The 16,968-nt window shown below is 43.6% G+C and overlaps 1 protein-coding gene across 6 annotated transcripts in view; it reads right to left on the bottom strand.

The window, feature by feature from the left end:
• The window catches only part of LOC120593270 (protein argonaute-1), a 35,394-nt gene extending 23,481 nt beyond the window's left edge, over positions 1–11,913 (bottom strand). Inside the window, exons 1-8 of one of the 6 annotated variants that reach the window (XM_039851015.1) lie at positions 11,677–11,913; positions 6,720–6,903; positions 2,711–2,831; positions 2,079–2,260; positions 1,544–1,680; positions 1,185–1,319; positions 949–1,036; positions 139–286 (exon numbers count right to left, since the gene is read on the bottom strand). In XM_039851015.1, coding sequence (XP_039706949.1) covers positions 139–286; positions 949–1,036; positions 1,185–1,319; positions 1,544–1,680; positions 2,079–2,260; positions 2,711–2,831; positions 6,720–6,903; positions 11,677–11,701 — 1,020 coding nt within the window. In that variant the 5' untranslated portion in view covers positions 11,702–11,913. Of the gene's footprint in view, positions 1–138; positions 287–948; positions 1,037–1,184; positions 1,320–1,543; positions 1,763–2,078; positions 2,261–2,710; positions 2,832–6,719; positions 6,909–8,957; positions 9,157–11,676 lie in introns of those variants that run through there. The other 5 variants (XM_039851016.1, XM_039851014.1, XM_039851018.1 and 2 more) reach the window with 5 other exon arrangements.
• Positions 11,914–16,968: the final 5,055 nt, after the last annotated feature.

Consider the following 16,968-nt stretch of genomic DNA (forward strand, 5'->3'; position numbering starts at 1 on the left):
CCTCATACCTCTCAAAATGTCAGTTTTCCAAACTTCAAAATGTAGGTGAGAGACAACAAATGGAAGAACAGACCTCTGATGATCAGTGTGCAAGTACAAGGCTTGTTCCCCAGCCCAGCCATTAAGTGGCAGCCTCACCTCTAGGGGCAGGTAGGTATGCTTTTGTTCCTGGCCAACTTGTAGGCAGGGCAGGTGGGGATACTTGAGCTGAAGGTTATATTTCTGCTTGAAATACTGTGCCACTGTACACTCCACAGTCTGTCCACTCTCCAGTTGCAAGGGAAACCTGTTTGGGGGAAGGGAAGGAGGTGTCACAGCCCAGTATTCGATCCTACCTTTCTAGACCTACAACCATGGGAAGACCCAGACTTGGCTTCATCCCTATCCAGCCTCTTTTGAGAACTGCAACTTTTGGGAAAGCAGGAAATACAAGGCTCCAAAAGAGAAGCCAAAGATTTCAGACAAGTTCCACACTGTCAGGACACACCTCACTCAACTGTATTTCTAGTGTCGAGCATAAAGCCTGACACAGAGTAGGTACTCATAGTCCAATGTAGTCCGAGGTCAAAAAGGTGGATGAAATCAATGACAGCTTCCCCGAGGTCTAGCCCAAGAAACCAGCTTTCTTTTTCAGGAAGAAGAATAAGTTGAAAGAGATTCTAACATTTATAGAACTGAGACAGAAAGGAGTCAGGGGAAGATGTCTAATCTACTGTAAAGGCCCACAGAGGAAAGGGAGAGACCAAGAAGGTAAAAATGGTAAGGAGAGTATCAACGGACCTGAGAAGATTGGGAGAGGGATGTCAAATTCCCACAGCTTATCTTTGAAAATGGGGTTCATTTTTCAGGGTTGCTTGGGGTGGGGGTAGGAGTGGGGAGTGAAGCAAGTGTGTTGAAATATTAGCCCTCTTCCATCAATGGTATGGCTTAGAAGCCCTGTCAACTTACGTCTGATGGCTGGCAGGGCGGCGGGTAACATTACATACACGGTACTTCCTCTTCATCTGTCCACAGTGGGTCACTTCCACCTTCAGGCCTGGGATACACATTGCTTGTCAGGGTTGGAATAGGTGGCTCAGGTTCCCAGGCTTGGCCTCGCCCCTGAACACATCCCAAGGGGATTTCCTTTTAGGGATAAAGAGAAAGTAATACTGTTTCCCTTCCCTGCCTGGCTGGGTCCTCACCCTTGATCTCCTTGGTGAAGCGTACACGCTGAGAGTCCGTGAGGGGCTTGGGCTGCTCATCTATGTTCCTGATGTCCAGCACCTCACACATGAACTCAATCACCGGCTGCGCCTTGTAGAAGGCAGTGGCTGAGACTGTGAGGACAGGGAAGGTATAGCTTAGGTCAGGTTCTGCCTCCCAGAATAAATGGAGGCACTGCTCTTTACACCCTCTTCCTCATAGGGAATTGGGATGGGGGAGGGGTCCCAGGGCTGTAGGAATTAGACTAGGAGTGTGGTTGCAGAGCTGGGAGGGATGAGGCTGGGAGTGTGGTCACTGGACTCAGGGTACCCCTGGTTCCATAACTCTCCCCACTCACCATCAATGTTGAGCATCATCTTCCACATGGCAGGGCGCACAGACTGGTGAAAGCCGAACCAGACCTCGCGCCCACCCCCCAGCGGGTGGTAGTAGCCCTCAGGCGGTGAGAAGAAGGAGCGGCCCACAGGGGTGTACCTGGCAGGGACAGGCAGAGAACTGGTCCCTCGGGCACAGGCCCCCACCCTGTGAGGCATCCTGGGCACGGAGGAGCCCTGGCCTGGAAGGCAGGACACCAGGGCTTTAATTCCAGCTCTGATCCTTTACTAGTTGTGTGACTGACCTTGTGCAAGTCTCTAACCTTTCTCTGCCCTGCATGGAAAGACGGGGTGAGGCCCAAAGATATCTAAAAGGGACAGGGCCAATGCTTTAAACCATCTAAATGTTTATACACACTTGCCTGGTATATGGTAAGGTTTCAAAGACTATTTTGTTTGAAAGGCACGCAGAAAGACTTTAACATGTGCTCATTCCCCTCTTCCCCCCACTGCACTTCTGATACCACTAGTAGCCCAGATATTAACTATACCCAGTACCTCATGGATGCCAGGTGCCTCATGGCCACATCCAGGGCTTGCACAGACTCCAGGGGAACAGGGATCTGGCCACTGACCAGGGCCTCATGCAGCATGCGCCAGCTCACGATGGCTAGCCACTTGATGGAGACCTTGAATATTCGATCCTTCCCTTCCCCAGGGATTGTCACCTCAAAGTCAACCTTCAGTAGAGAGAAAAGGGTAAAGAAATGCCAATGCTTTCCCACAGTCCAACATTCTCTGCCCTGTCCCAAACTATCTCTCATTCCATGGATTTGCTAAGAATCTGCTCCTTAAGCTGATAGGGGATCTCAACAAAGACTTCAGAGTAAAAGCAGCCCCTTAGTCTCCAGCCACCTTGGTTCACAGCTTCTATCCCTCTCAACCACATCTAGCAGAAAGTCCTTTAAGTCCAAGTCTATTTTTTAAGTCTAATCTCAATCCGTCTGGAACAGGGACAGACATACAGAAGGCTAAATAAACATCAGTACCTACTTACCCCTCACCCTAAAATACACTTTCTCAGCACAAAAGATGAAAGACATCTCTGGACTACCAGACTCCAAACAGGCTTACATGAGCTCTGACCCACCCCAGACCCGGCACATGTCTAGCCTGAATCCCAACCTTACCCGTTCATTGCCAATGGGCAGTGCTGTGACAGTGTAAATATTCTTCTTTCCATCATACACGGGCTTGCGATCACCAAAGATCTGAGGCTTGAAATGCTGGACCATGTATTCCACCACTTCCCTATGGGGGATAGAAATGGCCTGTGGAAGCTGAGAGACTACCACTTCAAGCTTTTGGAAGTAACATAAGGCCCAGGCAAGGTCCTATCTACTACATTCTCTCCTAGCAGCTACTCTAATCTCATTTACTCTATGGTTGTGCTTCTCAAACTTCAACATTCATATGAATCACCTGGAGATCTTATTAAAATGCAGATTCTGACTTAGTAGTCAGAGCAAAGCCTGAAAATCTTACATTTCTAATATGTTCCCAGGTGATGCTTCTGGTCCTCAGACCACCAAGGCTGTAAAAGACCTGAAAGAGTAGGTATGAGTGCCTTCTGAGCAGAGGGGGAACCTAGGGGGAGAAGGGCTTCATCTTAGGGTCTATCCAGAATCAGGAACAGAATTGAGGCTGCTCCAATTCTCAGGCTGATAAGGAAAAAAATGTAGATGGGGAAGAGATCAAATTGGAATAGGAATAAACTGTGGAAGAACCTCATCTCTTTCATCTCTCTGAAGCCCTTAGTCCCGCCACACAGTTTTCTCTTCATTATCATCTCTTCGTAAATTTCACTTTGTCCTCTGCCACTTAAGATTCCAGAGTGTCCATCTGCCCTTCAAAACCCCAGTCCATCCAACTATCTGATCTCTTCACTTTCTAAACCAAAGCTCTTGAATACTAATGGATAAAAAGACTCAAAATGTACACTGGAAGCAACTGTAAACACATGGTTTCAATCCCAATTAGGTTTCAGTGCTGCCCAACAATCTTTTCCATGTCCCCTGATCACTTCTGTCCCTCACAGACTTTGTCAAACTTTCTCCACTACCTTCTAATTCCAGAACCCAATTCTATGTCCTATCAAAAAGCAATTCTCTAACTCTGAAAAGAGTAGACCATAGTAAGCAAGGCCAATTTCAAGTTCTCAAACATAAAACCATATTTATATATGCATGCCTCTTTTCCTTTCTTTCCTCTCACACTTGAAATGTCCTTCCATATTTGATTTTTAAACATCTGAAAAATGTGTTCAACTTCACTCATTAGAGAAACATAATTTAAAATTAGGAAAAAAATATAGAAAAAGACACAAAGACCAATGCAACAGAATTGAGAGCCCAGAAATAAACCCACATATATATGACCTAATTTATAACAAAAGAGCCAAGAATATATAATGGCGAAAAGAAAGTCTCTTCAATAAAAAGTGTTGCGAAAACTGGACAATCATATGCAAAAGAGTGAAACTAGACAACTATCTTACATTGTACACAAAAATTAACTCACGATGGGTTAAAGATTTAAATTTAAGACCTGAAACAATAAAATACATAGAAGACATAGGCACTAAGCTTCTGAACATTGATTGGTCTTGGTGGTGTTTTTGTGAATTTGACTCCAGAGGCGAGGGAAACAAAAATAAACAAATGTGATTCTGCACAGCAAAGAAAACCATCAGCAAAACAAAAAGGCAACCAACCAAATGGGAGAAGATATTTGCAAATGATATTTCTGATAAGGAGTCAATGTCCAAAATATATAAAGAACTCATACAACTCAACAACAACAAAACAACCCAATTAAAAAATGGACAGAGGATCTGAAGACATTTTTCAAAAGCAGAGATACAGATCACCAACAGGTACATGAAAAGATGTTCAACATCACTAATTATCAGGGAAATGCAAATCAAAACCATGAGATATCACCTCACACCTGCTAGAATGAATATTATCAAAAACACAAGAAATAGCAAGTATTGACAAGAATGTAGAGAAAAAGGAACCCTCATACACTACTGGTAGGGTGGTAAATTGGTGCAGCTACTATGGAAAAACAGTATGGAGGTTCCTCAAAAAACTAAGAATAGAACTACCAAATGATCCAGCAATTCTTCTTCTGGGTATTTATCCGAACAATATGAAAACATTAATTCAAAAAGATATATGTGCCCCTATATTCACTGTAGCATTACTTTCAATAGCTAAGATATGGAAATAACTTAAGTGTCCATCGACAGATAGATGGATAAAGATGTGGCATATGCACACCATCCCCCACACACACACACAATGGACTACTACTACTCAGTCGTAAAAAATGTGAAATATTGCCATTTGCATCAACACGGAGGGATCTTGAAAGTATTAGCTTAAGTGAAATAAATCAGATACAAAAACTATACGATTTCACTCATATATGGAATAAAAACCAAAGATGTAACAAACGAACAGAACAAAACAAAAGCAAACTCATAGATACAAACAACAGATTGGTGGTTACCAAAGAGAAGAGGAGGAGAGGGAGGGTGTAATGGTTAAAGGGGGTCAAATATATGGATGATGAGTGGAAAATAGTCTTTCTGTGGTGAGCACACAATAGAGTACACAGACATTGAATTATAATGTTGGATACCTGAAATCTGTATATTATTATTAATCTTAGTGAAAAAATAGAAACCAAACTCTGAGTCAGCTTATAATTGGAATGATAAATATTTTTCACATGAATTAAAATTCCACAATGAAATATGGGAAAAATAATTTTAAAAATTCAATTCAAATATAATTTTTTAATTATCAAAACATCAAAAATCAAAAAACAAAATATACTGAATTGGTGCAGATATGGGGAAGAGGCACTGATATTTACTAATGGGAGTATAAATTAGTACAACTTACCTTAAAAAAAAAACTAGCAATATCTCAAAATTTTTACAAGTATTGTGCCAACAAAATCCACTCCTAGGAATTTATCCTACAGATACATTCATATTTGAGTATAAAAATGTATCGATATTTAATAATATTCAATAGCTTCATTTTTGTAGCAAAAGTTTAGATTCAACCTAAATGTCCCTCAACAGATTAAATAAGTTATAATATCATATTCAATGATATACCTATGCAAAAGAATGAGGCAGATACATATGTACTGACATGTATTATTTTCCAAAGTATATTTGTTCAGTGGGAAAAATCAAGGTGCAGAACAAGGTACACAGGATTCTATATTCTGTGCATTTTTTTAAAATGTGCTATATACATATATGCTTGCATATGAAAAGAAAAATATCTAGACACATACTCAAGAATGGTAACAATCATACTCAAGAATGGTAACAATCATACTCAAGAATGGTAACAATCACACTCAACAATGGTAACAATGAATGCCTCTGGGGAAAGGGACTATGAGATTAGAGACCGGGGTAACAGGAGTCAGTTTTCACCGCTACTTTTTGTAATATTTTAATTTTTTTTTCCATTGTGCATATATAGTTTTCAAATAATAAAATAACTTTTAAAAAGAAAAGCTTCTAAGGCTAATCTCTCCAACTGTATATCATGTAAAGTCTTCCTGTCTCAGCAAGGCCATCCCACTCATTCCTCCTCTGTCTGTCATGTACTTTTAACCTCTTCTTCTCCACGAGCCCCTTCTCCTCGGTTTATAAACATATCCACGTCTCATTCTTAAAAACTTTTCATTCATTCATTTCAATAAACATTAAAATGTGTAGATATTATATTTGACCCTATAATCCTCTCTAGCCAACATATTTCCACTCTCCCCAAGTTTTGCTGTTAAGCTATCTGGAAAAAGTTATCTGCTTTCACTATCCCTACCACATTACCTTCCATTTATTCCATAACTCACTGTAGTTAGATTATTAGCCCAACTATTCTACTAAAACTGTTCTGATAAAAGGCACCAATCCTCTTCTAACAGCCAAATCCAATGATATTTTTCAGCATTTACCTTCTTGGAATGTCATAAACTTTCTTGAATTTGGTGATACCAACCTCTACTAATTTTTCTTTTACCTCTTTGGATCCTCTTTTAAGGTTCTGAGACTCAGAAAAGTGAAGACTCCTGTAGTTGGTGTCTTAGATGTGCATCGCTTACCGATTGACTCTGCGAGGACACTTATCCGGCTTGATATCCACCTCGTAGTGGTAGACGTCAATCTTAGGGATGTCCACCTCAAAGTAATTGGCCAGGAGCTTGATTGGTTTCCCCACTGTGCCAATGCCAGGCCTGCGAGGTGCCTGGAACACCTGCTGCAGAGGGGGCAGGTATGCGCCCGCAGCTACAAGACAAAGAGGCTGGTGAGGGTAAAGTCTGGCAGTCTCCTTTTACTCTGATCAGAGAAAGCACAAGGCTTCCCAGAAAAGGAGCAGGAGAGCACAAGGGAAGCCTCTTTCCTGCTTACCCAACCCAACTGAGGGCTTCCACTGGCTCAGACATCCCGGGTTTATTTAAAAAAAAAAAAAAAAAAAAATCTCCTTCCCGTTAGGCAAATTACCCTTGTCTATCTTAAATTCATCAAGTGAATATGTAGTAAGTTTCTCTTACACGTTAAGTAAAAGAGCTAAATCTGGCTCCCCGTAACATAATCCCTGCATCTACTAGATTAAGACACATGCCTTCACCAGGTATCTAGCAGACCAAGAATGCCCTATTCTCTGCCAGCCAGATGCTCACTTCACTCATCACCACCCTGAACACAAAACAGCATCATCTTAATGCTCTTCTGCAATGTAGGCAGCTGGAAGATCCAAAGAAGGCCAGCCGGGGGTGGTAGCAGTGTTTGAGAACTGAATGGCTGAAGTTGGAAAGATAGAAAAGGAGAAAAAGCTAAAACAATAGAATGTGGAAACTAAGGAAAGGAGAGAGGCTTTAAGCAGGGAACTAGAGTTGGGAAACAAGGCTATACCTGGGGAGACAATGAAGAAAAAGTTCAAAAGCAGAAAAAAAGAGGAATGAAGACAGGCTGATATAGGAGATTGAGGTAAGAGAATGCTAGAGTAGAGGACTTAGCACAAAAAGGCAGCCATTAGAATGCTGGAGAATGGAGAGATACTGACTCTGGGAAGGAGAATACAACATTCTCAGCTTCTTCCATACAGAGGGCCCAAACAGTAGCAGAAGGGATCAATTTCAAGATAGAGGGGGCCCTTGGGAAAGGGCTAGGGCAGAGCCAGTTTCCACTACTTTCTCCTCTCTTGCCATCAGCATTATTGCTGCCCCTAGTTTTTATCTTCCAGCTTGAGGGGAAAGGGAGGGAAAAGGGAAACTGTCTAAGAGAAGCCTTTGTCCAGAGCTACTATTGTCCTTGCCCGAAGAGGACTAGCTCAGGTGGGAGGAGAAACAAATAAACCGGCCCACAACCTCCCATCACCAGAGCTCTGCTTTCAGTCTGCCAAGCTGGGGGGATGGGGCATATCCTCAGTTGGGGGGTCAGGAAGAGGTCAGAACCATTCATGGGAGGGGCATGCTTCCCAGAGCTAAGCTCCAGTCTCCTTCTAACCACCTGTCAAGCCCAGCCCCGCTCTGCATACTTGGAAACACAGGCCCAGCCTGAGGCAAAAAGGCCTTCAAGGACTCACAGCCACACGAGGAAGTGAAAGCTTAATTTAACTACTAGCACCTAGCCACCTACTCCAAAAACAGCTGGACAGAAATTGCACATAGCCATAGACACACACACAGCGTGACACATTCCTGTCATACACATCCAAACACTCACTCAGACCTAGACACATAGACATATCCCTCACCACCCTAGATTGTAAATTCTTTAAAGGCAGGGACTAACTGCCTTGGTCATTACTAAATCTCCAGTGCCCGGCATACAGGAGGTGTTCAATATATAGATATTAAATGAATGAGCAAACAGACCCATAGACACACCACAAAGAACACAAACACACGAACACCTGCAAACTGCTCAGAAACTATTATAAACCTTGTACAGGACAAACAGGCACTCTGGTGGATATAGCTGGTAAAAGACACCCTTCCCCTCCCTAAATTCTTACATTCCATTCACTTCCTTAGTCTCTCAGGCTGAATAATCCTTAGGAGCCTCGAGAGATAGACATCCCCTAGAGCTGGGGGCTGGGTAGAAATGATGGGGGATGGGACACTCTAGCCTCAAAGTCTTCCCTTCCCCAGAAATAGGACTAGACCAGACAATCTTAGGCACCCTCCACTCCAAGGAGGCTTTGCGAAAACAGGAAAGCCCCCACACTCTCATCTCCAAATCAGGGAAGGCAGGAGGAATGGGGAAGCTCTCTCCTGTTCCATCCCCCTGCAAGCCTTATTAGCTAGAGTCACTGTCACCCCTCCTCTACTCCTCATCTCTGCCCCCAGCCTTTAGTCTGAGAAAGGGAGACACTTCCCTGCAGACCCAGACAGGGACAGACGGCCACTTTGTGATGCAGATGAGGGCCCCAGCACAGAGGACAAAGCTTGGGCCTTGGGGGGAAGGGGCGGGGCTCTTCCTTGCAGACAAAAGCAAGAAGGGAGGGGCGTGAAAAGGACACTCCCCCTCCCCCATCCCCAACCAGCCCCGAGAAGGAAAAGAGCTGAAATGCCTGGCTCAGAGATTCCTTCCCTGCAGTTCTGAGGCCCACATACCTCCCAAAGAGCCAGACTGCCTATTCAAAAGACAAACTCATGGCTAGGTTAGCTGTCGGTAAGCAAAGAGGCCAATGTCTCCGAAAAGAATATATCCACACGTGAGTAGACACAAATTACTAAATTTCCATATGTGTGCTTAACCATTTATGTCACACTGGATGTGATTCAATTCAATTAGTAAATATGTACTTTGTGTCAGGGCCTAACTACTAGCTGGTTCCACAGATAAATGAGACACTACCTATCTGTATCCCCGAAGCTACCAGTCCAGTATATATACTTGAGAAACATGCTCGAGCACAGAAGACGCACTTGGACATAAGCCCAGTGAAACCAGCATCAATATCTTAGTTTTGTGTACTGTGTCCTAAAACTTCCAAGAGAACAGTCTGGGCCTAGGAAGGAGGCAGTTATGGGGTCCTTCCATTCGCACCTTCCAGAATGAATTTCAATTATACCATTTGATGAAGCAAAGCCTGTCCAACCAGGCTACAGCCAACTCCATATACCAGGCTGTAGTCTCGTCCCTAGAAGCTTATTTCTTATAACAAAATCAGTTTTTTTCATCACTCCAGACACCACAATTATTTGCAGTCTGGTATGGTGTCAGCTCCTAGCAATCTATCTAGACCTCTGTGACCTACCCCTACTCTACAGTCCACAAGTTGTTGCAAGTAACCTCCAGCCTAGAAAACCAGACTTCCTGGAATGGAGAGGGGCCTGAGGGAAGGAGGAAATAGTTTTCTGAAGTCGGTAGCTCCCCCTACTCTACCTTAAGACCTATACAATCTTAACAGCGTTGTTTTTGCTAGGAGGAAAAAAGTACTATATAGATCACTGAATAGATGATGCGAATGAGTTGGGACGAGATTTCCTTGAGGGTATTACATATGGTGAAAAAGACAAGATTCTTCCACTAGAAATGAAATTCATGTCCCAAATGTAAATCCTACTACTACCCCCAGATCGAATGAAAGGTGGTGAGATATGACCTAAAAAATTCCCAGGTAAAGACTGCTCCTCCCATCAAAGGATTTAAGACACAGGTGGTGCCACAATCCCACAGCTCATCCTGGGGACTCCAGGCTTCTTGGGGCAGGCAGCCTAGCCTCAGTTTCTCCTGTTTTTATCTCCTTTTTCCTGATTGCCCCCTGTGAATAAGGAAAAATTAAGACTATCACCTGAAACTCACCAGAGTGAAGCCAATAAAATCCCTCCTCCCCCAAATAACTTATTTTATGACAAAAGGCAACCCTGGATCTAAAGACTTCGCCCTGAGTTTCTGGGGACAGACAAAGGAAAAAGAAAAAATAGCCACTGGAAGATAGGAGCCATAAAAGTATTAAGGTATATAAAGAGATTAGGCTGTCACTTCAGGAGACATTTCAATGGCGAAAGGTCGTTATTCCTTGATTAAAAGATCCCATCTCTACTCAGTATTGGACCAGAAGCGTGCAAAGCAGGCAGACAACCTCTTCCAGGTAAACCTGGTACTGGCCTTGGTCCCTCAGTAACCAACACCTTTTCTAAAGCCAAGATTTAGGAAGGCCACGCCCCAAGAACATAGCTTCGATCCCAATCTCTCCTCATCCCAGTGGCAGAATAAGGCACTTGGCAGTTTCTCACAACCCATTCTTGGCAAATTGTGACTGAGGGTTTTCAGGACCAAGTGTAAGAACCCCTAAGATGGGGAAAGGGACCATTTCCATTTGCGCTCCGCCAGCACAACCTTAGAGAATGCACCCCATCAGCGCGCTCCTTATTCCAAGCCGAACCGCGCGGGGTGGGGAGTGGGGGGGATTCAGGCAACCACGCCCCCACCACATAGGGCAGCCCCTTCCAGCTGCCATCTCCGCGCATGCTCCGGCGCCTCTGCTCCAGTTCCCCAGACTCACGGGGGGAGGGGGGGGGATTCCCGGGCTGGATCCCCACCCACCGCCCCCTGACCCTCGCCCCCGCGTCAGGCCCAGCTGGGGCGGAGCTCACAGTCCAGCTCTGCCGCCTTCTCCCAAGAGACACTAGCCCAGCCCAGACCCGCTGAGCCCCCGCCCCCGGCATGCGGCAGCTCTGGGCCCATCTGTGTTGACCCTCTCCTCTCCAGGACACCTGGAGCCCGCCCCCTGCCACCTGCCGAGCCTCTTCTTAGGCCTCCTGGGACCTCCGGGAGTCCTTACGTGCGACCAGGCCCTTCTCCCCGATGACTTCCCACCCCCAGGAGTGCATAGAGCCTCCTTTGATAAACGGCCCCATCTCAAAGATCCCTTCACAAGGTTTCCCCGGAACTGCACACAGCCCCCTTCAAACTGGGCCCCCCATCCCACAAGAGCCCCTCTCCTTACTCAGGAAACCTTCCCTCACTCGGAAATCCTGCTCTTCATGCGCGAGTCCCCGAGTCCTTTGGAGCACGCACCGTCCCCGCCTTCCAGGGGGCCCTTACCTGCTCCCGAGGGTCCCGCTTCCATCCCATATACCCGTGCGGAGGTCAGGCGGCCCGGAGACTGTGGAGTCCAGTGTGAGGGCCCTAGGTACCCAGCACTCTAGCTGCTCGGGCTCCCGGGCCGGGCTCGGCTCCCCCCCCCAAGCCCGGCCGCTCGCGCCGCCACCCCCGCAGCCTCCGTTGCCGCCGCCGCCGCGGAGCCTGCAGCAGCTCCCCCAGCGAGCGCCCGGCCAGCTGCCAGTGCGCAGGCGCGACCGCCTGGCCCAGGGGGCGGACGGGAACGAGTCAAGCGGGGCGCTCCGACAGCAACAAAGGCCAATGGAGAGGGGCGGGGGCACCAGGGACCCGAGGCAGCGGCCCCTGGCGGTCACCCATCGCCATGCAGCCCGGCGGGAAGGCTTAGGTAAAGGCGCAGCGGAACCGCGCAGTGGCGTAAAAGGGTGGGGTGGGGGTGGGGTGGGGACACCCCTGCAGCAGCCTACGGCCCTGTGTTTTTCCCCATACGGCTCCCTCCAAGCCTACACATAGCCTCCTCACTTTGCACAGAGCCACGCGCACATTACAGGAGCCCCACCTCATTCCCAGGCCCCCCTCACACACTCTGAGCACCCCATCACCCATGGGCCCTGCCTCCCACCTCTCTTCCCAATCTCTCTCATCCTTCACGCCTTGGCTGCAAAGCTACTGTCTCCGCGAAGCCTTTCTCCGAACTCACTGACGCCACCCCCTTGTCCAGGCCGAGTGCTGGGCGCAGAGAGACCACAGATGTGAAAAACACCCTACCTTGGAAGATATCACAGTCTCAAGTGCGACTACAGAGCTCTATCTGTGGGACCTGGGAAACACCTGTCTCCACTTTCTCATAAACAGCTCATGTCTGAACTCAGTCAATCTGCTTCTGTCCTCGCCACGTCACTTAAAAGACTTTTTGTGTCGAAGTTCAAAGGACAATTTTCAATTCTGATTTCTCTGCAACATCTGACACTATGCCTCTCGTTTTTAAGCCTTCTACTTGGCTTCAGCATTTTATGAGATATATTGCTTAAGTCTTTTTCAGTCTTCTTCTGGGGTCCCCTTTTGCTTTTGCCCCTTAAATAACAGTGTTCAACATGGTTTCAAACCCAGCTCTCTTCTCATTCCACTCTCCACTTTCCTCTTGAAGGTCTCAGCCATTCTCATAGTGCAACTATCCTTCCAAATCTCTATTTCCAGCCAAGTGTCAGACTCATATTGCCAAGTGTCTGCTGGACAGCTCCACCTGGATATCCTACCAGCACTTCAAATTCAAAGAATTCAAAACCAAACTCTACCCTTTAACCCATAAAAGTGCTTGTCCTATGCCTCAGGCTGTCTCTGCGACTTGCCCCTTCATCCCAGAAATGAAGTTTCTCTTCATTGCCTCCTATTCAGCTGTTCATAAGTCCTGACATGTTTATTACTTGAATTATACTTACTCCCACATGATCCGCCTGCCATTCTCATGGCTCCTCGTGGTAGTGCAGACCCTTATTAAACTTTTCCAAAAGTATCACACTACTTTCTTGCTAGTCTCAGTTTCTGAGAAGATTCCTCCCATTTGGCCTGCTGCAGCTGATAGGTAGTAAGAGACGCAGCTCAAACATCTCTCTCTTTCCCTTATATTCATTCATATGTATTCATCCATATGTATTTTTTATGCCTACTTTATCCTAGATGCTGTGCTGAAGGCTAGAAACTTAAGAGACAGACCATACATACCCAGTCCCTATCCTTAGAGAGATTAATTTCTGACACTCATCGTAGTATAACTTGCTTCTTTCTAGCAGAGGTTCTCAAACAGCAGGTGTCAGAATAACCTGGAGAGTTTGTTAAAACATTGATTGCTGAGCCCCACCTCCAGATCTTGTGATTCAGTAGCTCTTGGGTGGGACCAAGAATGTTCAATTCTAATAAGTTTCCAGAGGAAGCTGATGCTGATTTGGGGACCACACTTTGAGAACTACTGCTCTAGAGTATAAAGTTAAGACCAAAGACTCTAGAGCCAGACTATTTTGGTTTCAGTTCTAGTGCTGCCATTTATAAGCTGTGTAGCACTAGGCAAATTATTTCTCTGTCTCAACTTCCTCCTCCAATTTGGGGGTGAAAATAGCACCCACCTCAATGAGGCTGTTGTTAATACAATAAAGACCTTAGAATGGTGCCTAGAAGAACATAGGCAAAGTATTAGCTGCTATCATAATTACTATCTGCCTCTTGCGCTATATTCTAAGTTCTTTAAGAACAGAGACCATATCAGGTGCATTTTCTGTCCCTGTTTAGTGCCCAGCATAGCATGAGCTGTGCCTAGAATGATCAGTAAATCTGAGTTGATCCAAATCAAACAGATGGCATCAAAACAATCCTCAGAAATAGCCAAGACTACCTTGGTATAACTAAGCTGGAAGCACAGCATTTCATAAGAGTTTGAATTCCCTGTTCTAAATACCAAGCCTCACACTTAACTTAGTGGAAAGGCACTGATCACTATTCTGACCCATCTCCAAAGTGGCTAGCAGAGTTGAGCCTGGCCCTAGCCTCTCTCAGTCTTTCTGCAGAGTGTCTCCATCATCAGGGATTTCACTCTTGGCTAGGCAAAGTGGTAGAGTATAAAGGAAATCCAGATAGCACTTTGCTTTTTTATACTGACAAACTTCTTCCAGTAACTGTTGATGTACGTTCCCAGAAATCTATTGGCTCCTTCTGTTTCCAGCTCAATCCTTGCATCTCAGTCCATGGCTAACTCACACCCAAGGGCCTCGGTTGTGTGGACCAGAGGCTAGGTCTTTCCACTTTTATATTTTCTTTATACCCAGAGTTTCCTGGCTCCCAAACAAGAATGGCCTGAAAAAATCTGCATCTCAATCTTTATTTTCCTTTTCTTAATATCTAAAAAGCAGCCCGAGAACAATAAAATCAAGGTAGTAGAATAGACATAAAACAAATCATATAACTTACTATCAGGAAATAGTGATCACCAATAGCTCTTGCATACATGACCTCTTTTTATCTATAATAAAATGTACTTCTTATATATCTCAGAAGATAAATTTAAAAAACCAGAAATCATGAACAATGGAAATAAATGTCAGCTAGTACTGCGAAAAGATTTATGAAATTGGTAAATTTTTAAAAATTTTTTTAATCAAAGTATAATTGACACAATAAACTGCACATATATAGGATATAATTTAGTCAATTCTAACATGTATCAACCTGTGAAACATCAAGACAGTGAACAAATCACTTCCAAATTATAAAACTCATCACAGAGATTTAATAAATATGAGGAAATTTTTATATAACTATAATGAATTTGAAACTCTGAGTAAAATTTTAAATTACATATATATTTTTACTTTAAAAAATGCAAAACAAGGACTCAAAAGCAAGAATTGAGCAACAATTAAGAAGGACACTGAGAAAGTTATCAAAATTGACCAAAGAACACCTAGCCCAGGAGGTTCACTGTTTTATATTTCCAACCATTCCTGAAAGAGAGAATCCTGTTCCATGTTATATGAATGGTTTTAGAACATGGGAGAAAGGAGAATTTTCCTACTTTGTTCATGACAGCAATTAAGATCCTCACTTCTTATCAGATATCCAGGAATATGGATGCAAAAATTACGAGTCAAATACTAGCATAAAGAATTCTATAAGAGATTAAGTAAAATTATGATAATAATAATAATAGGCTAAATTATTAAGTTTACTTAATATTAAGTGTCAGGCACTGTTCCAAAACTTTACATATGTTAACATAAATAATCCTCACAAAAATCCTGGAGCATCGTAGAACAGATAGGTAGACTTGGGCTGAGAAGTAATAGGTAAATAACCAGCACAGGCAGGTACTGTTATTAAAAATAGAGACACAGAGAGGATAAGCAACTTGCCCAAGATTACACAGTTTGCGACTAGCAGGGGCAGAACTTGAACTCAGGCTGGATGGTTCCAGGGTCCACACTTTTAACCAAAACATTATATGGCATTATTACTAAAAGAATAGCATATAAAACAGAAAGGTAATTTAGGGAAAAATAAATATCTTAATATACTATATATGTAGATTAATCAAAAACAATGATAATAGACAAAAATATTTGATACATTTTAATGCCCCTTCTTAATAAAAATAATTAAAATCACTTATCCTTACCATGATGGTAGAATATCTATTTTTAGCTAGTGGCCAAGCAGATATTTTCCCTTTAAAAACAGGAATAAACGAGGTCACTCTTCACCACTAATACTATTTTAATACTGGTTTGGCTATTCTAGCCAGAAGAGAGAGACAGGGAAAGAGACAGACCCAGAGAGAAAGAAAGAAACAGACAGACAGAAGACAGAGAAAGAGAGAAATTAAAGTATATAAGAAAATATCTTTATTGCGGTTCATGCAACTGTATACTAGGAAAATATACAGTCTTATTAAAATTAGTAATACTAAGTAAATAGAAGGATTCAAGAAAATAAGCAAAAATCTGCAGCATTCATGGTACCAGTAATGACTAATTATAAACTATAATGATAAAATATCCAATTCAAAATGCTTAGAAATAAACTTCATGAGATGTTTGTGTGATGTGTGAGAATATTTATAAGAATCAACCAGAATACATATAACAAAGTCCGGGTTATGTGGAAAGAGAGTCCAAGTTCCGGGATGAAAAAACCAAAGCATATAATAATGTCTGTTGGACCCTTGCTACTCCAGCCCCAAGTTCTGAGGACCAGCATCAGGTATTTCCACTCATCCCCATGTACTGTGCTATAGAAATACAAAGAGGCAAGGATGGATTCGAGCAAGTTTCTACCCATAAGAAGAGACAAATATAGATTGGTGCTATCTAATAGAAATATCATGAGATACATATGTAATTTTAGATTTTCTACTAGCCACAGTATAAAAAATGAAAAGGAAACAGGTGAAATTAATTTTAATAATATATTTTACTTAACCCCAAACTATTGTTATTTCAACATATCAATATAAAAAATTATTAACATTTTACATTCTTTTTTATATAGTCTTTGGAATCTGGTGTGTATTTTATACTCATAGCACATCTCAATTCAGACTAGCCATATTTCAAGTGCTTAATACATGTGGTTAGTGGATACTGAACTGGACAGCACAGATGATCATTTCAATGCAATTTTGAGTATAATGACAGAGGCAAGCATGAGTGCATGGGAACTAAAAGGAGGTATACATAATCCAGTTGGGGGAATCAGGGTAGGTTTAAGAGATACCTACTTAAACAGGCCTGG

This window comes from Pteropus medius, unplaced genomic scaffold (genome assembly GCF_902729225.1).
Source record: "Pteropus medius unplaced genomic scaffold, Ma_sr-lr_union100, whole genome shotgun sequence".
Classification (NCBI taxonomy): Eukaryota; Metazoa; Chordata; class Mammalia; order Chiroptera; family Pteropodidae; genus Pteropus; species Pteropus medius.